General features: G+C 48.3%; 1 protein-coding gene across 1 annotated transcript in view; it reads right to left on the reverse strand.

The window, feature by feature from the left end:
* Positions 1–12,556, reverse strand: part of Fam78b (family with sequence similarity 78 member B) — an 89,387-nt gene extending 76,831 nt beyond the window's left edge. The window contains exon 1 of the mRNA XM_036202440.1: positions 11,537–12,556. Coding sequence (XP_036058333.1) covers positions 11,537–11,799 — 263 coding nt within the window. The 5' untranslated portion in view covers positions 11,800–12,556. The remainder of the gene's footprint in view (positions 1–11,536) is intronic.
* Positions 12,557–23,171: the final 10,615 nt, after the last annotated feature.

Genomic DNA, 23,171 nt, shown 5'->3' on the forward strand with positions numbered 1-23,171 from the left:
GTGGGAAGGCTGGAGAACAGGGCTGCGGGGTTGCTGGGCATCCTAGCTGAATCCCAGTTTCTCCATACGTCCAGTCTCCCTCGGCTGCCAGGGCCTCATATTTCCTGCCATCTGTGATGGGTGTCTCTAGGGAGACCCTCTCCTTTCTAGCTTGCTAATCACTGTGTACAGACACTGGCACTAGGCCGGTCTCTGCTCCTGGCAATTGTGCAGACATCCCTTGGGCTGATCCGAGTTTCTTTCTGTGCTGCCAAGGGACTTGACTCGTCCTGTGCTCTGTCTGCTTCCTCTCCGATACAGGTGGTCGCTTCTGCCAGCTGACCTGGACTCTCAGCAAACGAGGGCGTGTGTGTGTGTGTGTGTGTGTGTGTGTGTGTGTGTGTGACCCCGTTTACTGATTTTCAAACTAAAAGACTAGGAATGTGTCCATCCTTGACCCACAGAGTAAGGCGGTGGAGCAGGCCCAGGGATGGGAAACGTTAGAAATGGCATCAGACTGTCCTGGTTCTACCACTCACTTACGCTCACACTCTCACCTGCTCTTCTTCCGGCTTCAGGGTGCAGGTCTGTACATTGTGCTTCCGGGCTGTATAATTTACCATCCTGTCTAAGCCCTGGCCAGGCAAAGAGGCTTCTGTGGAACCACCACTGGCATGTTTTCTAGTTATTTCACTGTTTGTCAGTTTAGACCTTGTTGTGGACATGAGCTGGCTGGGGACAGTCACTGGTGAGGGAGCCGGAAGGGCAAAGAGGACTGATTCAGGTGCTCACATGCTTTCTGGGTCTCTTCCTAGGACCTTGGTCTCATTAGCACCAGATCCTGACCAGCTGAATGAACTCGGCAGCTGGGAGGTAAGACCACTAGCATATCCAATTTGGTTTAAACCTTTTGTTTTCCAGGTTTCTTTTGCAAGGACAAAAGCAAGCAATCGCACAGTGTCCAAAACATCCAATGTTCGTTCATTCATTCATTCATTCATTCACTCACCCATTTACCCATCCATCCATCCATCCATCCGTCTGTTTATTCAACTCTTCTGAGGCAGCTCATCCCAGTCACTGGAATTAATTTTATCTGTTCCTAAATCTGCCTTTTTCACTAGTGAGTTGCCTAAAGCTAGACATGCCACCCAAACCACTTTATTCCTATTTCATTAGTTTATTCCAAGGAAAACAACAGTGGTACCTACTTCACAGGCAATGCACACAGAGCACTTGGCACGATTTAAGCCTTCAACAAATAGCTTTGCAATCATTAAGCTGGGTAAGTTGGTTATGGTTGCACAGGGATACATGCTAAGTAGATACCTGTCAGTCACTCAAAGTGTACAGGTGTCCATATAAAAGACTGGCTCCCCAGTTCCAAAGGCCAAAAAGACAGCTTCAGCAGGAGCTCTGGGTTTAGTTTGGTGGTACAAATCTCTGACCTTCTCTAAACAACATGAAGATGGTTCATGGAAATTTAGGAGAGTTGAGTCATTTAAAACAATCAGTTCTCGAGTTGATTTTCCTAGCTCAGGTGTGGAGACTGCCATTTTGGAATGGAGGCTCATGGTATGACTCTCATGGTAAAAAACAAAAACCAGCAACAACCACCACCACCAAAACCAGCAAATCTGATCCTGTTTCCTCCTAGAACCAGCATTCCTGATTCGCTTGAAGCTTCTCCCTTCTTACACATTCCAGTTCCTGACAGCTCCCCATACCCCACCCCCCCCCCACGGCAGAGGGCAAGGCAAGATCTAATTTACCAGTTTTTGGTAGCTCTCAGCTGTGCCAAAGCCTGTTCCCTGCACCACCCATTCCCTGGCAGCCCTGACTTCTCTGCCCCTTCAGGATGCGGCTGTGGCTGCTGACTGAGGATGTCGATTTACTGTTTCCCATTAGCCAGACCTCTGACGGCCTCTGAGTGCTGAGCCTGACACAGGCTCACAAGCCAGCTGGGAAAGGTCAGGCCCGGGGAGTTTAAGGCAGTGGAGGCTCCAGAGAGGACTGCCACAGCCACGCCACTCACGGGCCATCAGACCATCAGACATCCTTATTTACTGTGTTTGTCTGACAGCCGGAGGTTTCTCGTGGTGTTGGTTGAACACACTTAGATGTCCCGGTTTTCTGCTCTCTGGTTTTCAGAGGCTACAAATGATGTCTCTAAACATGTTCAGAAAAAGTGTGACACATGCACACAGCTCTGAGGACAGTGTCTCCCAAGTCCAACCCCTGTGTACTTGTGGGAGGACACTGGGGAAGGGAGTGGTGGGGGGTGTCACACACCTGGCTGATTCCGCCAGCACTTGCCAATATACATCGAACACATTACCGAATCTCTTTGAACCTCTATTTGCTTATCTAAAACCGGGACTATCTATTGTCCTATAATCTGTTTCATGATTATAGTAAGATTCACTAGGAGACATCCCCTGACAGGGATATGAAATTGTGCAAAGGGCTTAGGAAGAATGAGGAATATTAAAAATAGTTTGGGATAAAAACGATTTCAAATGCTGGTTTCTGTCTTCTCTAAAATGGAAAACCTGTGACCTTCTAGGCTATGAAAGGCAGGGCTCTGTCCCTAACTCCTTACAGGAGGTACACTGCAGCTCCTTAAAGACACGTGATACTGTGACCGAGGGCGGGTTCCAGGTAGGGCAGGTGGCCGGCCCCCTTGAGGATGTGACTAAGCTTCGGTGATAAGGTTCAGGAATTCAAAGCAGGGTCCTGCAAGCTGCCTGGAGCACAGCTGGGAAGGTGACTCTTCCTCACGTCCCTCTCAACCTGAGTGGAAAACATGGCCTTTGAGGTACACAATGAGCCTTTCCCCTCTCCTCTAGGTCTGGAGGGTACCGTTCGGCAGCGCCCATGTCAGGGATCCCCTCAAAGGTCTAAGTGATTTTCTGTCAAGGGAGAACACGGGGCCACAGTTCCTTAAGACATAACTGGAGTCACTGACTAGTAACACTAACCCATAAGCTCTATAATAAGCAACATGTACCCAGCACACCACAGTTTGGAATACCTTTCCACAGCTTTCATTTCAGTCAATACCTAACTCTAGACATGACTGCTCATTTATGTACAAGCAGACTAGACACTGAATTTGGAGGACCCTGCCAAAGGTCTCAGAGCTGGTACTGGAACCCAGAGTCTGACTCTGACTCTGTGCTGGAGAGCCAGCAGCTCAATCTTAAACTGGCGCGGTGAATGGTTCCAATTGGTGTGTCTCCCAGAATGTAATTAGAAGCAGGGTCCACCCACTAGCAATGGTCTGGTGGGCCTTAGTGAAAGGAATAGCCCAAGGATTGCCAGAGCCAGAGACATGTCTGAATGTCTCAGGGTAGAGTCACCAGAAAACCAATCCACCCCTCCCTTCAAGTCATCCACAGGACCACAGGGAGGTGTAGGCCCAGAGCTAACCTCTGCAGCCGGGCCACTGTAAGGAATCTGGGAGCTGGAGATAGTGCCTCTGTTCCCAGAACATGAGCTCAGTCTCTACAGTCTTTGCTCCCACCCTCCTACAAAGATGTGGTTCTTACTGTTAATCACAACTTTCTCTCTGGGAGGGGGTGAGTGTGAGATGGAGACGGAAAGAGATTTGCTTCCATTCTCTCTGAACTCAATTCCACAGCATTGAGGAAATGCACAAACCATCCAGGAAATGCACAAATCAGTAAAAATAAAAAAAAACAAAAACAACAAGGCTAAGTTCATTATTTTTATTTACCAGAGCAAGTCTGGAGAACCTCCTTCCTGGAAGGCAAAGTGGTCCATTAGAAATCAACTGGCCAGGGAACACAGGCTTGCTTCCTGGCTGGGCCTGCTGCTGGCAATGAGGCCTCAGCAGGTTGCTGAACCTCCCTGAACCTTGTTCTAGGAGACCCTCCTTTTCAGGGTAAGGTTTCCATGAGGCTATGTATGAAGGACATTCAGCAGTGCAGCACGTACACAGGCCTCCGACACGCAGAATGTGTGTTCTTTTGTGACCCTTCCCTTCTCAAGCCAAACTACCCAGATTTTCCAGGCATTCCTCCATGTGGACAATTCTCCCCACACGTCATCACTTGCTTTGTACTGAAGCCCATCACAACTATGGAACCAGTCTTTAACATCACATTGATCTGAACCTGCAAGAAGGAGAGGCAATGTACCCCATGTCACCTCTGTGGGGGCTTACTTCACATTGTGGGTATCTCTGCTGCAGCCAGGCTCCAGCCCTCCCTCCCAGAGACTCTCAGCTCTTTGTGAGCTCTTCCCCTCTCAAAGTATTCACCTGGGTAATCTTCTGCTTGTCTTCTACTGTTTTTTCTTCTCAAAGGGATGTCTAATAATCAGCTTCTAAACTGTAGCCACTTCCTGCTTAGTGTTAACGTAACAGGAACAGTGGCCTCTGTCATCCCTGGCAACTTTTTGTAATGCAACATTGTAGACAAGAAAAGGAAGCTGGAAAGATGGAACCTGATGCCTCCTCGGACCTGCCCCAAAAGACATCATGTACTCCTGCTGCCAAGTGGAAGGTCACTTATATCCTGCAGTCCAGTGCCCTCAAATTACCCTCTCCCCGCTCCCCTGCTTCCCACCATGCCCATGCAGCCACAGTCTGGCACCCAGGCACAAAGCACATCTTGTCTCCTCCCTTCTACCTTTCCCCTAATCATGTGTATACTCTCCATCCCTTTGGGAGGTGCGTTTTATCTCCAGTGAGCTTAATGCTTTGCTGATAAAACCAGTTAATCCTCTGCTGCTCCTCTTTTGCAGAGATGCAGGAGATTAGAGGAAAAGGCCTAGGCCATCTCCCCTTCAAGGGCACGCAGGACATGCAGCAGGGAATTGGATCTTATTTTCCACCTGATGCTCTAGACTAGGGTCCCCAGTGTTTCACGAGCCTCCCGATGAGACTGTAACGGGAGGTGATCATGGGTAATGGTCCAGCAACATGGCGACTCACTAGATAGGTTCTTCTGACAAATAGTTGATCTTGTTTTGAAGAACAAAATGTTGAAAGAAGGTATGCCTATCTAAAGCACCCTGTGCACACAGCAGCACATATCCTGTAACAAAAAAAGCAAGCACTCGCTAAGGGAGACGGGACTCAACCAGGCATGACCTTTATGTCCACATTCCACAAATCCTGGGATTTACAGAATCACAGGTTCAGGTGGAACAATGGACCCAGGGTTTCTACACCATGCTTCTCTGGCTGGGCACTGAGTGCCACTGTGTAGCAGGTAGGCGACATGAGAGGAAATTTGATGAGCAGGACACAGGAGGGAGATGGACGAGAGGAGAAGATACAAAGCCACACACTGAGAAGCAAACCTTCCACTGAAGGGTAACAGAACAAAATGGACATCACAGCCCCGGGCAGTCGGGCTGTGTGTTAGTGCCAAGCACCCCCTGGGGTGCTAGGAGTTTTGTGGATCAGGCTGAGGGTTCACATGAAAAGCTAATTTTGAAGGGACACTGGTGGTTTAAAGTGATTTTAAAAAAGTGGCTCATGTATTTAAAGTATCACATCTTTTCTAGGGTCCAGGCAGTCCTCAGGGAGGACACAACAGATACACTATCTACTTTCATAATACATGTAGCAAGCTGAGGGAACCACGGCACACCCCCTAGCTGTGAGCAGAGGAAAATGAAAGAGCAGAACTGGAGAACCTCATTGAAATGGTGAAGTCAACGACAGCTTCTGAGGGGCAGGTGAGATTTGAATGAGGAGCAGGAATTAGGTAGAACAGGGCAGGCGGGAGGAGCATTTCAGACAGAGGCCAGCCTGGGGCGAAGCTCTGAGCTGGGTAGAGCCAGTTCTGCAGAAGACATGGAGATGGCTGACGAGGCTTAAGGACAGAAATCCAGAGTGGGAAGTGGTTTACACACTGTATACCCACTGTGCCGAGAAGTCACTAAAAAGTTGAGGCAGGAGAGTGAAAACACCCGTGAAAATAATGTATCACTCTGCCCGCCACGTGGGAAGAGACTAGGTAGGGTGTGGGGGAGACAATGACAGCGGCAAGTTCAGACAGACAGCACAAGATGGCAGCCACCCATACACAGAAAGAAATGGCTGCATCACAGATCTGGAGAGCAGGGCCAGTAGGTCTGATGGTAGACTGGACTTGTGGAGGAATACCTGAAGTGATATGAGTTAGCTTGTGTAACTCAGGGAGTGGAGCTATTCTTTATTTAGACAATTAAGGATTGTGGACGCAGAAATTTGGTGAACGATTCAGTGGAGATTAAACATTTCTAAGCAGAGCTGGGTGTGGCACAGCCCTGTAATCTCAGTGTGTGTGTGTGGGGGGGTGTCAAAGCAGGAGGATGCCCATGGATTCCAGGCCAGCTTGGGCCTCACAGTGAGCGCCAGACCACATAGGGCTACATGGTGCAGTAGTTCTCAAAAGACTACACAATAGCAGCATCAAAAGAGATAAACAGAAAACAATTTCAGTGTGGAAATCTGAAGCCTGAGATACCTTTCCAACAGTCAAGCAGAACTGCACACAGACACGTGTACCTGGCTGCATACCAGAGAGAGCACATCTGCTGTTATTGGGACAAATGGAATTACCCAGAGAAAGCACAGAATGAGGAGAGAAACATGTACTTTGAATAACACAGAGTAAGATCTATAAGGTAATACAGAGACCAGAACAGCTGCAAAGAGTATGGAAGGCAAAATATGGGAGTAGTTAACTATGACAGAAAGCTGTCAGTCATGTGGAAAGGTGGGTGTCTTTCTAAAGCAAGTCTACTGGAGTTGGCAATATGGAAATTACAAACCCAAAATGAGTATGTTTCTCAGTGGACAGAGAGCAGCTTGGATGGGGGCAAACAGGTCTCGGAGGTGGGAGGCTAGTCAAAAGCTCACCAAAGCTAGGAGTGAGATATGACCTCTTCTATTCCGCCCAAGCCAGAGTTCTCTGGATTGGCAGGTCTGAGCCGGTTATGGAAGATTTCCTTTATAGCCCTAGAAGACAATGTAGGCAAGAGGCTCTCTAGCCATGGCCTTTCCCCTGATCTCAGCTCCACCCCACCCATTTCTGGCAAGAGAACGCCATTCCTGTTCACACCTCACCCAGGAAACCTCTTGGGTGTTGTGTTGAGCATTTGGGGCTGTTCTTCTGCCTCTGCTGGACAGCTTCTGCACACCCAAGAGGTGAGGAAGGCACAGAGAAACTCCTAACCCCCTCTGGTGATGAGGAGCTGACCTTCACTTTCCCTTTTCTAGATGTTGTGTGAGGCCTCCCAATAGGCCCCAACCTACCCATCAGATTTCAGCTACTGTTCTCTGTGCACACTCTGCACAGCCCAGTCCTTACCTTTTAGAATACTTTCTTTTCTCCTCCCCCTAAACCTCCCATTTTTCTCTTTCGGATGGGTCCCCTCCCCTTGCCTTGGTGGATGTTCTAGAGTTGTAGAGACCAACTAGAAACTCTGTACCTTCAGAAAACCCTTCCTGGTTCTTCCCAAGGCATTTCTCTCACTTGCTGCTCAGTACTGGTTTTGCTGATGTGAGGAAGTAAGGAGACTACTACGAATCCCATTGTTTTCCTTGTGGCGCTTGTCTATCAGGACGTGTGTGTTCACTGAAGACTGACTGGGAGACTAGTGGCTCTTCTTGATGGAGAAGGAAGACTTTGAACATTCTGCTGAAGACTGCATTGAGCAGATTCACCAGACCCAAGTTAGAAATAAGGAAGTGGGGCTGGAGAGATGGCTCAGTGGTTAAGAGCACTGGCTGCTCTTCCAGAGGACCTGGGTTCAATTCCCAACACCCACATGGCAGCTCACAGTAGTCTGTAACTCCAGTTCCAGTGGATCTGACTCCCTCACAAAGTCATGCAGGTCAAACACCAATGTATATCAAAAGAAAGAAAGGAAGGAAGGAAGGAAGGAAGGAAGGAAGGAAGAAGGAAGTGATGCAGGTAGTTTCCAACCTGGCTCCTCATAGTCACTTGGGGAAATACTAAGTCACTTGAGTTCAAGTTTCAGTTACAACATTATGGCCATCAAATGATTTAAAATGTTCCTTAAGAAGCCTCCCCTTTAAAATGGAAATTAAATCCACTTTGGGATGCCGTCTCACTCCAGTCAGAATAGCTATGATCAAGGAAAAAAATGACAATAAATGCTGGCTAGGACGAGGGAGAAAAAGGAACCCTTGTTCAGTACTGGTGGGAGTGTACACCTAATACATCCATTATGGGAATCAGTACGGCACTGTCTCAAAAGAATTAAAATACAACTACCATACCACACGATACCATACCATACTATAGAACTACCACACCACTCCTGGGCATATACCCAAAGGATGCTATAGCCAACTACAGAGATATCTGCCTATCCACGTTTGCTGCTGTATTACTCACAACAAGAAGGAAATGGGACTAGCCCAGAAGTCCATCATTAGAAGAACGGAGAATGAGAACATGGCACATATTCCACCCAGTGGAACTCTACTTACCCATAAAGAGAAATAAAATTATGAAATCTGCAAGAAAATAGATGGATCCACAAAGTATCATATTAAAGTAAGGTGACCTGGACTCAGAAATACAAAAACCCCCTCCCAACAACCCCCCCCCCCCTCCCAACCCCCCCCCCCATTCTCATGTTCTGTCTTCTATGCAGATTCTAACTGTTGGTGTTTGTATGTCTGTACATGGAGGTGTGTGCGAGAGTGGGTAGAGACTATGAAACTAGGTAGGAGGCCACAAGAGAGGAACAAGAACTATTGAGAAAGAGAGGAAAGGTCACAAGGTCAGATGTAACAGGGAAGTAGAAGGGAGGCTACAGGGGTCAAAGGGCACAGGAAGGAAAGGGGACTTGGGGTATGAGTGGAGAAGAGAGACAACAGCAAACACTTTGTTTGAAAAATGCCACCATGAAACCTAATTCTTTGTATGCCAATGAAGAAGCCGATGCCCTCCCTCCCTTGAGGAAGTACAACATTTAAACCACCAAGGCACGTTCTCTTTCAGCCCTGGTTTCTTGCTGTTTTAGTTGTGGATCTAGTATTGCACAATTCTTTCCAAAATATCGAAAAGGCACCCTTCTAGCCCAAACGTCACTGCACCTTGCTTCTGGGACAGAACACTGTTGGGGAGTGAAAATCCAGCCTGCAGCGTCTGCCACGCACGGTACCGGCTAAAGCCAACGCGACAGCCAACCCACAGACTACAGTGACTCCCGTGCCATATGAGTTCCCATTGAAAAGTTTACACTGGCCAAGTTCACAGGGCACAGATACTCTGTAGAAACTGGCTCAGTAAAATCTAGGCTCCGAAGTGGCCCTCAACACACAGCAATTATTACAACCACAACTTTGGATACAGATCTATAATAATGCAATTTATGATTTCTTGGGGACTGTTCTCGCTTCCCGGCACCAACAGCATTGAAACCAGCAATGTTAAAATATTGAAAGTGTAAGTTAAACGAAACAAACAAAATCTTTTCCAAACCTCAAAGGCAAGAATTCAGTAGGGTATGGCAAGGGACTATATTGTAAGGAATTCATGGCTGTGCAAAAAGGTAGACACACCCTCCCCTACACACAAGGAAGTTTTGCTATCATATCTGTTTATAGCTCAAGTTGACTTCTTTGGCAGAATATATTTTATGGAAGGAATTGGCACTGGCACGCACACACACACACACACACACACACACACACACACACACGCTTTGTATTTACTGATTTATAAGGGACTTGAGGCCACAGTGGGCTCTCCTGTGTAGTCTTGGGAAATATGGGGCTGCTCCTGCCCACTTCCTCTAGGCTTCCTTTACTAGGGGAATTCAGGCTTTGTGACTGCCCAAGCAAGGTTACTCCTCTTCCCCGCTGCTCCCCAATTAGAGTGAGGCCAGGGGCATGAGAAGGATGTCCTTCCCTAGCCAGGCTTTCTTTTCCTTGGCTGAAAAGAATGAATTTCAAAAAGCCCCAAACAAAACAAACAGTTCTAACACACACGTGTAAAGATATAATCACTCTTTTCAGGTTGCGTCTTTTTAGATGGCATGATTCACTCAAAATAATATGTCCCCCATTTCTCTCATTTCCAGAAAGGCAAGAGAACACAGTGTGCTCAGGCACAGTGCAAAACAGGGTTCACATTTCTTCACCACCAACCAGCCTTCTCTACTGAGCTTTTATGCTTCAAGAGCAAAGTGTAAACTCTGGGAGGAAAAAGGAAACAAAAAAACGATCTGTCAAAATTCCTTTTAGCACCTATGACTAGTGTTAACTTACATGCTCCGAGAGTGCAAGAAAAAGCCCAAAAAACTGCTGCTAAAAAGATGATTTGACCTTTTAAGATGAGAACTCCTCCATCCCATATCCATTTTAAATAGGTAAATCTTGGGAGCGCCGCAATTTTAGATTAAGAAATTGAAATGAGGTTGAATTTCCAGAAAAGGGGTTTCCCTAAAGGCTACAAGCTAATTAGGGTGTTCTAGACCAGCACTGTCATAGTAGGTAGAAAGCAGGCCCCAAATCTCCTAGCCATATATAGTCGCCACGTGCACGGAGTCTAGTTCTGAAAAGGGACAGGAGGGCAGATGAAAATTTAGTGAGTAACAAAGTCCACAACGCGACCTCCCAAAGCCTGAGGTTCCAGGGCAGGATGTCCGCCCCTGGTGGCGGCCGGCGGAGCCCTGGTGATCTAGGTGCACCGCAGCTGCCAAACCCTTAGCGCGCACCAACCGGCGGGCAGGCGCTGCTGAAGGAAGTTGGAGAGCTCCCAGCCAGCTGACTGGATCCGGCGGTGGGCGCCTGGGAATCCCTTCCAGCGCCGCAATTAGGAAAGTTTTGAAAAGTAAAGACCCCAGACAGTTGAAGGGACTCATCCTTTCCTTAAGCTTAAGAAACATCACGAGCTGCACCAGCCGGCTGCTAGCACAAGGCCACCAGTTCGCCTCGGCCCGGGAGCACCCTGTGTCTTTCAGCTTCCCACCACCCCAGAACTGGTCCTTGGGGCGCAACGCCAGAGAGGCGCTCTGCCCGGCTGGAGGTTCCAGACGTAGATGCCGCTATGCTCGCTGGCCTGGGGCGGGGGGGCGATGGCAGAACCTCTAACTCCCACTCGGACGCCCTTCTCTTCCAAGCCGGCTTGGTTTTCTCCAAAGGACGCACGACACAGACCATGCGCCCCCGGCACTCTGCTCCTCTCCCCAAACTCTTCCTGGGGAGACCCACAAACACAGTCTGCGCCCCCAAACTCCCATGACACTCGCCAACCACCCCATCTTTGCCTCTCGAACCTTCCCAGTCGCGTTCTTCCTGCTCCTCACTATTCTCCTAGCCTTTCTGGGGAAGTCAGAAGCAAAGCACGAGAAAATGCCTTCGCGAGGAGCCTCCCGTCACCCGCCCTGTCACTGAAACAAAAGCGCAGGGAGGAGGGAGGTGGGTGGGGAGGCGGGAGGAAGGTTCGGAGAGAGATGGGGACAACGGTAAGAGGGGCTGGGGAGGGGGCCGGAATGGAGAGCGGAGAGAGGGGCCAGGACCCCGTTCCCGCGCCGCGTGGCGTGGCCGGTCGCTTACATGCCCAGGTCGCTGTAGGTGTTGAAGAACTCCATCTGGTTGCACGCCTGGATCCAGCCCACCACCCAGGTCTCGTGGCGGGGGATGGGGGGCATGACCACGCGGGCCGAGGCTTTGAAGTAAGGGGTCTTGTAGCGCAGGACGATGGGCGAGGTCTCCTCGATGCGCGTGGGGCACTGGTCGATGGTGGCGCACACATCGTATACCACGATGTTCTCGCGCCGGATCCGCGCCTTGCAGGTGATGCTTTGGATACAGCCCATCCTGCCGCCCGGCGCCGGCGCGGCGCGGCGTGGGGCAGCGCGGGGGCCCGGCGCGGGCAGCCGCGGGCGCCCGTCACGCCGGCATGGCGACGCGCCGCACGCTCCCGGTCCAGCTCAGCTAGCGCCTAAGAGCGAGGAGCCGCCGCCGCGGGGCATCCTCCGGGGAAGCCCCCTCCCCTTTCCGCGCGCTGGGTCGCGGCTGCCCCGACGCCCGCCCACGCCCGCCTCCTCGCTCTAGCAAGGGCGCGCGGAGCGTGCGCTCCTAGGAGGCGGCGGGCGCTCACACCGGCTCCCGCGCCCCGGCGGAGGGCAGGGAGGGGAGCGGCGCTACGAGGAGTGCTGCCCACCCCGGGCCGGAGCCCCCCGCCCTTCGCCGGAGAGGAGGCGGCGGTGGCGGCGGCATGGAGCTGCGGGAGGGTGGCGGCGGCAGCGCCCGGTCTGTCTGTTTCCGCGGCGGCAGCAGCAGCAGCCGCCGCCGCCGCCGCCGCTGCATGAACCTCTGCACCGCGGCTGCCCCCCGCGTGCAGCGCACCCAGCGGCGGGCGAGCGGGCGGCCCGAGCGGCAGGCGGAGGCAGGCGGCGGCGGCGGCGGCGGAGACCGCGCTCCCTTCCGCCCCTCCCCGGAGTCGGACAGCGCCCACACTCCTGCACCCGGCCTCGGGGGCGTAGGGGGCGCCAGGGGGGTCGTAGCCCTAGCTGGAGAGCCCAGCAGGCTAGGGCTGCGGGGGACGTGCTCCGCGGAAGAGACTGGCTGTACGCCATGAGTTTGTCCCTCTTCGGCTGCCGTCCGGGTGTGGGGGGGTGTAGTGTGCAAGGGTGGGGGTGTTTAAAGGGCCGCTAGCTCCCGGGCGGGGCGCAGCACGTGGGGTTGGGCGGGACCGGGACCCCGATAGGTGGCGCCCCGCAAGTGGTAGTGGGGTGCAGACACGGGACCCTAGGTGTTGGGTGTGGCCGAGAGGGCCCGGCGCTGTTGGGAGACCGGTGGGAACCACAGCCGGGTTAGGGATTCCTGGAGCAAAGAACGTTTGAGGCAGCGGAGGGGCTGGAGAACCAGGTTTCTCGGAGATTGATCGTTATTTGTGGTATAGTTTGTTAGAGTTGGGCGTGACCTCCTTTGGTATGCTATCCGGAGGAAGGCTGAAGTGTGGACTCCAGCAGTGACACTGAATGGATTTACCTCTTTCCCCGGCCCGCCTTCCCCTCTACTTACTAGAGTCTAGTAGAAACCTTTCTTTGCACCGCTGTGTTGAGAGTGCGTACCTGAGAAATCCCGCTGGAGGCTGACACCAAATCACCAAAATGCCTGTGTTAGTCGAAGCACGAGCTCAGCTTGCTGGTGGCCTGCTTTCATCCAACCGCCCCCCCCCTCTCCCAGCGTACTCTTTCATCAGAACAACACACACCAGGAGATTGAAGCTCCTTAGGAAACACTGCCTTTTCAACGTCTCTCATCCTGAGACAGGTTTGGCTTAGCAGGACCATTTAGCTAGATCAGAATGCTTAGCTGCTTTCCCGGGGTTAGCTAAGGCCTGTTATGTACAAGGGGATGTCCAGGACCTTACGGAACCAACCGAGGATTAAAGATTAACTACTTGCTCATACAAAGTCAAAACGCCAATGTGTAGTAAACTATCTAGGGGATCTCTGGGGTCCTCTCTTGTCTTTGCTTCTCTGAAAGTCACATAGTGACCAGCACATAGTTACTTCCTAACAGTTGTGTCAGAGTGAATGATGGGCGAGCATGCCGCTTGTCTACAATTCTGATGGGAACTGCCACCATAAATGTGCTGCACATTTTATTCAATGTACCTGCCATGTGTGTGTTATTTTGATCTCAGGTGTCAAAGAATATTTAACAGATATATTTAGTTTTTAAAACTGCATCTTCTCACATCTTTCAGAGCCAGGAGCTTCTTTTAGCTCCCACCCCCCCCCATGATCATTGGGTCCTTGAGCATTTCCTGGATTGGGTACTCGAGTGCACTCCTCTAACAGGCCACAGGAGCCTGATGGGGTTAGTATTTAGTTAGGACAGATGTGATGAGTAATTTAAAAATTGCTGGAGATCTAAAAGCAGCCTTCATCCTTGGTTCACTTTATAGTGAACAAAAAAAGCAATTTTCTTCTTTGATGACATGGCTCAATCACTGGTCCTTTTATTTAGCAAATGTTTCCTGGTGGCATGGCGGGAGCCAAGTATTGTGCTAGGAACTAGAGATTCAGAGTTGAACAAAAGCTCATAGTTCCCTTGAGAAGGTAAATCTGGTACCAAGTTGTTATAGTCAATTGTGACACTGCTTTAATAGGAACATATACACAGCCGCTTTAATAGGAACATATAAACGCTGCTTAATAGGAACATATACCCAGTGCCATGGGAGGCCAGACAGGAGAGCCACTGGGATTTATAGATGGCTCTCCCGAAACACTGACAATAGAATTCAATCCTGAAGGACTGATGGGGGCTAGCCAAGAAGAGAATAGTGTGAGGGTGAGAAAGAGACGAGCGTGTCAAAAGGCATAGAGATGTGACAGAACTTGGCACACTCGGGGGGGAAAAACAGCTGGTAGTCCGTGTTTCTCAGGCTTCCAATCTCTGTCCCCAGACCAGTTGTGGATGCAGAAGTTGATCTTCAGAGGAGGCTGATGAAAGCAAGTTCACAATCTGAGGGGGAGAAATGACTCCGTATCACTGTGGAGATTAGAAATAGGCAAGATTTCAAGGTCTGTGGTGACACATGATTTGGCCTTGAGTCAGGGTAGAGCGAAGGGGCTCCGGAGGCCTGGCTGCATCTGAGAGTCCTTAGGAGGTAAGTTTGACTTACTTAGTGATTGATTAGTGTCAGAAGAAGGTCTGGGACACCTGTTGGGTTCTCCAGCTGTGGCAATCAAGCACGTGATCAGAAGACTAAGGAACGAGTGTGCTGGGGTTGTGAGTCAAAGCAGGTTGAGTTGGAGGTGCTCGAGACTGAAAGGAAATCAAACGCACAGCTGGAGAGTCCGGTTATCTTTCTCATTTGAATAATTTGTCAGTCTGCGGTTGTGTGGATAAATACCTCCATTGTCTTCTGGTAGTACGAGCCAAGTGATCATAAATGGGAAGGACCTGTTAGTTGTCTTCAACTTGTAGAAAAATTGTGTAAGGGAGAATATTATTTTGTTTTCAGAACTTGAAATAAGACTTTGTTGTATCTAGTAGAGTGTCAATAAAATATATTATCTACAGACTTTGATCTATGACTCTCTTGAAGCATTCACCCATGACCTTGGTGAGTCTCCAGAATCATGAATGTCATCATGACATACAATTTCAACCATAAAATACAGTAAGCTGTAGCCATAAAATGTAAGGAGTCCTTTCAGACTCTTAATGGTTCCATAAATATGGGATTATGATATTTTCTAAAGGTATTTAAATAAAATTTTGCCTTTTCAAATAAACTTATATCATACATTGTATCGTTACCTTATCCGTTGCACCGTTACCCGAGTCTGCAAGAAAAAAAAGATGAATCAGTGTGAGACTTACTGTGTAAATGTCAATAGAAGAGTAGAGCTAATCTGTATGCGGATACAAATGCCAGGTGTTGAGTGTGGTCCACACACTGGATGTGTGGCTGGCAAGGACTCTCTAGCCTCCTGGAAGCTCATTCAAATTTATATCTCAGCAAATTACTTCATGACATGGGCCTTTCAGGTCATTTGTTGGGGACTCAGCCTTCCCAGGTTGTCAAGGGCCAGCGCACCTGTGTGTGTAGTGGAGATGAAGTGCTTACAAGTTCAACGGCATCTCTGTGAGGCTCTTCTGTTTCTCTTTCCCTTTTTTTCTGGTGTTGGGGATCTACCCTAGACTGCCAAGTTTGAGGCAAGTGCCCTGCTCCTGTACTACATCTTGGCCCTCTTAGGATTCTTCTTCCATCTTTTCCACATGAGTCTCTCTTACCTCTTGTAGCACCACACACCTGTCTTTGCTAGCTGCCTTCATGCTGTTCACAGTGTTTGCTCACACTAATCTCCTGAAGTAGGCAGTTTCCTCTTCAGGAGAACGTGCCATCATACTCTGTCACTCATTCAGTGTCTAGTATTCAACAAGCATTTACAAACTAAATCTATTCTTGGAAATATATGATGAAACCTCATTTCCCATCCCTCCCCTACAAACCCTGCAAGCTGTGCTATTACCTACAGTAAGGATGCATTTGGATCCTGATTCTCATCCCACTGGGTTTTCAGCATGCTTGCCTGATGTTAACTGATGCCCTTTATCTTTGAGCACTGTACATTGTCTGAAGGATTATCAGCTCTGGGTACCAAAAATTGGAAAAACTCCAATGACAAGACCTTGACAACAATCACTTCTTATGCATAACTTCATTGTAGCTTATTCTTGGGGTGGGGCACACAAATGCTTCTTTGTACTCCAAGCTTTTGATGTTCCTGGGTAGGACAGAGGTCCTCAGTTCCCTAGCTGGGGCCCTCCAGCATGCTCTGAGGGATTCCAGCTTGGGTTCCTCAGCTGCAGTGACCCTGTGCTCTGACTTCCCAAGAGGGAGATCTCTGACTTGACTTTTCCTGTTGATTGAGTCATTACTCATTGTCAAGCATGCCTTTTAGAAATTATGGGTCACAAAGGCCTATCTTCTCGTTAACCTTAGCAAGAATTTCCAGAAACTGAAGAACAGTCTACCAAAAGTTGAGCCTCTGAAACTACTAAAAATGGAGATGGATTCCAATCTGGCTGAGATGGCCTGAAGACAGAGAAGAAGCTAGATGAAGCGCACAGAAGGAGAGACACAGTTCCATTTTGGTTTATTACTTTGTGGGATATGACTTTAGGGCCAAAGTGACCATATTTTCTTCCAGGCGTGGTAAGAAGCTCAGCATGGATTGTCCCACGACCATAGACTTGGGATTTTGCTAAGTCTCTTAGCCTGAGATACAGGGCTGCTCAAATAGTCTGATAGCTCTGTGTTATGCTAGGCTCTGGAAAGCTCATGGAAACGTGTTCGGGCATCTCCCTGTGCTATCAAAGGTCCTGTTTCTGACACACTTAAAACCCTTTTCTTGGTTCTTATCAGTACAGCAACATTATTTTCTTCCTCCAAGCCCAGGATCTCACTTCCTGTTGACAGCGATATTATTTCCTTCCTCCAAGCCCAGGATCCCACCCCCTGGTGATTTCCCTCAGCTTCTGACCATTTCCTAAGAGGTCCTCCTGGAGCCCCTCAGGACTTTGACCCACAATATTGGACTTGACTGTTATTGTCACGGGTGTCTTCCATGCTTGTCCCTCCAGCCAGACATTTCTTCTCAATTCAAGGCAAGTGTTCCAATCTACCCATTAGATGTTTCTTTGAGTGTCCTGACATCCCTGCTGTATCAGTGAACTGATGTTCTCTTCCAGCCAGCCAGTGTCTCCTCTGACTACTGTTTCTGGCTAGGGTTCCCAGTGTTTCCTCAGCGTTAAAACTCTGAACCAACCTAGATCCTTCCTTCTCCTAGCACGGCAGACTTCTGTCAGGGACAAAAAAGACACAGGTTGATTGGGATCCCATCACAGGGCTTTGAGGACCCACTCTGCCTTTCTGGCCTCCTGTCTCTTTGCTTTCCACCCACCCTGGCCGTCAACTCAACTGGAGGACCCACTTGAGTGCAAGAGCCTTTCGCTACATTTTGTAGGTCCTGTTCTTTGACTGTATGTTCCGATCCTACCCCATGAAGATCGCTTGATTGAATATGTTGGGCAATGTGAGGTGTGGGCAAGTGGAAAGCCCCCAATCCTTGCCTGTCGGAATGTCAAGAGTGATCAGGTCACCACAGAGAGGAGGTCTCCCCACAAGAGATCCTCCATTTTTTTTTTTTTGGCTTCATTTCCAAACTTGAAACAGGGGTAACCTGTAAACTGGTCATACAGATGTGGCCCCGGCGGGATTACCGCTTGCAAATGGACCCAGGTTTGTAGGCCACCCCAGTAGGAGGAAGACACCCCTTCTTGCACAGCCCGTTGGCTCCTCACATTCCCACTCTCCTCACTCCACTCTTCTTCCTGCATGGTTAGGTTTCCTTTGGCCAAACACTGACTGACTGTGGACAAATGTGCATCGCCATGATTGCTCTTCATAGATCAGGTGGTGAGATTTAGCTTTAGGATTTTCCAGCTCAGTGCTCAGTGAGGATACCTCTGTATCTGCTCCTCATTAGCAGAGGAGAGAGGAGGCCACCCACTCCTCCGAGACTTAGGCATGGCCAGGGCAACCTCAGTTTCAGGCTGAACCTGACCTAGAGCATCACAGAACAAGTGTTCATTTGGGTCTCTGGGCCTGGCCACAGTCTCCATCCCTACCTCTCACTCTTACATCTAGGAGCAGATTTCTTTTTGACTCTCTTGAGCCACTTAATTGGTTTTCCCACATTTCTCTTGCTCCAGTGGCCCTAAGCCAGTAGGTGTGTGTGAAAGTGTACATTGGTTCATACATACACATGAGTGTGCAGGTGCATGTACGTGTGGATACCAGAGGTCCATTTGAGATGTCTTCCTCAATTTCTCTCCGCCTTATTTTTGAGACAGGAGCTCTCACTGAATGTGGAATTCACTGGTATGCCTAGACCAGCTGGATAGCGAGCTTCAGAGAGCTAGCTGCCTCTGTCTCTATAGTGCTGAGATTAGTGATATGTGTGGATATGCACAGATTTTTCCATAGGTGCCGGGGATCTGAAGGAAAGGGCTTCACGATCGCACACTTTACATGCTCGGGGCTCTTTACCAGCTGAGCCATCTCCAGCCCCCTAAACTATTTTTTATACTGTAACTTACAAGGATCTTAAAAAAAATTCAATAAGATTACACCATTTATTTTGAAAAAAAAAATCCACAAATACATTTCAATGATGTTGTATGCTTTGGGGACCTCAGAGAGCCGTGACTATGATGAGATCCTTCATGATGTGGCTCCTGGCTGCTTTTCTGCCTCACCAGGCACCATCTTCTGTCTTATCTATTCCATCTGGACATTTTCCTTCTTCCATGTCATTGACTGAGTCAAGCTGCTTCCTTCCTCGAGGCCTTTATGAAGGCTCCTTTTCCCGATGGATCATCCTTCTTTCTTGTTCTTTCCAATCTCTGACCTCCAGCCTCTGCCCATCACTTAAAGCTCAACGCCAAATGCCACGCCCCTTTCAATTCCCCAGCCCCAGCTGGGAATCACTATTGTGAGTTCCTGAAGTTCCCACGCCTCTTCCTCATCTCAGCATACTATGACTACTTAATTTGTTTGATTGTTTATTTATTGTCTTTCTTGCAAGGCTATAAGCTCTGGGATGGTAGGAACTGCTCTTTCTTCTCTAGACTTCAAAACAATGATGGGCACATAGTAGCCATTCACGAATATTTCTTAAATAATTGAATGAGTTAGGACCTTGCTCTGGCAATGCACTTAGCATCCCATACCTTCTAGAGATGTGACCCCCCATCTCACTTTTGACAATCTTCCCAACATCAGGATAAATAAAAGAATTTCCCCCTGACCATAGGACCCTTCTCCTAACCCTTGGCAAACACTGCCCATTTGTTTTCATTTGTGGGTCCCAGGTCCCACACTCCTGGGCTGCCCTACCCAAATTGTGCCGAGGACAAGTGTCTGACACTGGTAAGGTGATCTGTGGGAACTCTTGGCCTTGTCTGCTTAGAAAATGCAACACTGGGTGTGGTGGCTCACACCTGTAATCCCAGCACAAGAGGACTGTCACTAGAGTGAGCACAGTCTAGGCTATATCATCAGACTCGGTCAGAAAAAAGAAATCCAACCTGGACCTCAGTCTAGGCTAAGTAAATACAACATAAAGTCAGCAATCTTTGTGAACCTTTACCATTGATATATGCAATTATATTTTATTATTGCTTCAAACTATTATTTTAAGAACAGAAAGAAAATCCAAATCACACTATAATAAAGGAAATGAGCAGTACAGAAAAAAAAAATACAGAAGGGAAAGAGAAAACCCAAGACTCTTTTCAAATTAAGTATTGTATTTACTGGAATAGAAACTAATTTTGTCTGAATCAGTTCAATAAGTATCATCCACAGTGGAGGCAAAATAACATTAGTGTTCACACTTCCTGGGGAAAGTGAGGACAAGGCTCAGGATGCTGTCCTCTCACAAGGCAAACTTGGAGCAGGTCACACTTTGCAATTCTGTTTCACAGACCTCCCGTGGAGCTGGATGGAGAAATCCATGATGTTTCCCTAAAATGTTCGAAACACAATTGATTGTATCTTAAAATAGGACCATAGCCCAGCACTGGAAACAGTCATGGAAAAATGGTGTCTCAGAGGCTTTGTGTCTTTACAGTTAACAAAGAATCAACCACTGAGACACGAATTCTTTGGAAGCCTCAGTTTCTCTGTTTGCATTCATAATTAAAAATAGCTACCTTCATGACTGCCTCTGGATTTCTCCTACTCTTGTCATGGGAAATGCCTTGACAGCTGCTTGTTAACCCACAGAGGGGCCCAACTCCTTCAGAGGTGTTGTCCTTCCTCACCCACAGCACACCCTCATGACTGTTATTGCAAAGAATTTAAGACCCAGTTTTGTTTGTTTCAGTTTCTTTAAGCTGCTACTAAGTGTTCCCAGAGAAATGGATATAAATTAGAGAGTGGGAAGAGAATGGAGCGAGGAGAAGATGAAGGAGAAGTCAGAGAGTTGACAGGTACTCTCTCTGTTAGTCAGCTCTCTGGTTCCATAGTAAATACAATGGACGGGTACTCTCTCTGTTAGTCAGCTCTCTGGTACCATAGTGAATACAATGGACAGGTACTCTCTCTGTTAGTCAGCTCTCTGGTTCCATAGTAAATACAATGGACGGGTACTCTTTCTGTGGGTCAGCTCTCTGGTGCCATAGTGAATACAATGGACTGATACTCTTTCTGCTAGTCAGTTCTCTGGTACTATAGCAAATACCCAGGGTCATCAATTTACAAAAAAAGAGGTTTGCTTCAAATCAGAATTGGTTAGTTTGTTGTGCTTTGGTTTGTGGCAAAGCAGCATGTCATAGCAGGAATGTATCTTGGAGCAAAATCAGGGACTCAAGATTTTGGCCTTTGGAGGGATAGTTAAGATCCAAATATAGCTTCTCCCAAAATGAATAGGGAGGCCCAGGAAGTCCTTGCAAGGAAGTCCTGAGGCTCAGTTTTAAGAGGTTTTTACACACACACACACACACACACACACACACACACACACACACACACAGGAGCTACTCTGTTTCTCCAAATTTGAACCCATCTTTCTTACACTAAGGAGTGTTTTCCCCCATCTTTATCTTCCTCCTGCCCTCTAGCTTAAAGAATAAGATTGAGTTCACGTCTGAATTGATTTCGTTTCTAGGATAAAGATGTAGGAACAATTATGACTGACAGTGGAGCTCAAGTGTTGAGAAGTGACATGAGAACAGATTCCCAGAAGACCAGAGAATTGAAGTTCCCTAACAGTGACGGAATCCTGCAAAGGGGAATGGGTTTTCTGAGGGGTGCTTGAACCAACCCAATTCATTCTCAAGGAGAAGGGAGACACACAGAATGGTGGGAGTACAATGCACAGCACAAAAGCAGAATTCTTCAGGAGCACTTCCTCCTGGATTAAGTACCTTCATCACCATTGGCAGCTGCCTTGTGAGAATTTTTTTTATGTGGTGTCTTTCTATGTGACATACATGGAAGGCTTTATAAGTGCCACATATCACTGTTTTAAAGGCCTTAATGCACTGTCTGCTGTGTCCCCAGACTTTGGTGCAAGTCCTGGTTAATCCTGCTTGTCAACCTGAGCCATCTGAAATCATCCAAAACGCAAGCTGCTGGGAACTACCGAGAGAGATTTTCTTAATTAGGTTTTCTGAAGCAGGAAGACCACCCTGAAGGTGGGAGGTACCTTCTACTACCTTTCTAGATAGAAAGACATGAAGGAAGGAGGCTTTGCTCTTGGCCTTCTGCTTTCTGTCTACTGGCCCTCACCCTCACTGGCAAATTCACCTGTCCCATTGCTGTGGAACCTGTTCACCAATAACAGAACCACTTTTTTTTGTGGGGGGTGGGGCTGCTAAAATAAACTGAAGCCCAGCGGCTCTCTAGGAACCTTCCAGGCTCCTTGTGCCAGATTAGGACTGAAGCACCCAGCTTCACAGACTGAGCAGTTGATTACTGGTCTTTCTAGCCTGAGGCAGCCATTGTTGGACTACGAAGACCATATCTTGTAAGTCAATCTAATCAATTCCTCATATATATTTTATATTATATCACTTCTGTCTCCCTAGGAAGCCCTGACTAATACAGGACTTGATTTCTGATTTGTACTGTAATATACAAAAGTGTTCCCTTGTTCTTCATGGTTGTTGGGGATCAGGGACCACCCACCAGGAAAGCATCTTTCTGAAGAAGCTGTAGTACTAGTCTGAAAAAAAAGTAAATATGAGGAATTTGGCAGGGGTCTAAAGAGATTCAGCAATTTGATGACTGTAAAGGAAAAAAAAATTAAAATATGACATCAAACAAATGAAAAGAAAAGAATAATCAGGGGAAGGAAATTCAGATCATTTTCTAGACGACAAGAGTGATAGGGCCTGAATAAAAGCCTGCAGACAGTTCTCAAGGTGAGAGGTAGAAGCAAAAATGGGAAGAAGATTTCTCTTCACAGGGACGTGGGAACAGTGGGGCAGGTGGGTAAAGATGAAAAGAAAGAAGCAGAGATGTTAAAGAATAAAGGATGGATGAGGGAAAGTGGTACAATATGATACACATCGAGCAAGAACAGAGGGACCGCTCCTGGGCATTAGATAGTATCCATGATTCCCTACCATCACGGAGGTGGAACACGTGATTGTGGTAGACCTAGTGGGCTGGGTCTTGAGAAGAGATAGTGACTAGGATGTGAGGCCTGAGAGGATCTGTGGGCTGTTGGCCCATTCAGTTCATTCAATACTCATTTTCATTTTTTAAATTAGCATTTGAGGCAGAGATTAAAGGAGGCAGCCTGCTTGCCTGGAAGTAAGAGCCAGGCCCAGAAAGTCTGGGGACCAAAGGGTTAACTGGGGTTATTATTAGGGGCTGAGTAGACAGACTTGCAGCAATTCGATTGTTGCAAAAGTCATGCAGAGGCCAGAGAACAGAAATAGAGACGGAATGCACAGAGCCCAAGGCGAGTGCAAAAGCCCTTTTCATGTCTTCTCGCTATAGGTAGGGGTGGGCTGCAGCACATGCCAGAAGGAGCAGACAGGGTGGGGGGACCAGCAGATGAGCCGGCTGGAGATGGGTCCAGCTGCTCTGTTTTATCCCACACCGGATTCTTAGGCATCTATTCCTTCCTTCCAGGACCTCCAT

The sequence above is a fragment of the Onychomys torridus genome, chromosome 11 (assembly GCF_903995425.1).
Source record: "Onychomys torridus chromosome 11, mOncTor1.1, whole genome shotgun sequence".
In the NCBI taxonomy this organism is placed as follows: domain Eukaryota; kingdom Metazoa; phylum Chordata; class Mammalia; order Rodentia; family Cricetidae; genus Onychomys; species Onychomys torridus.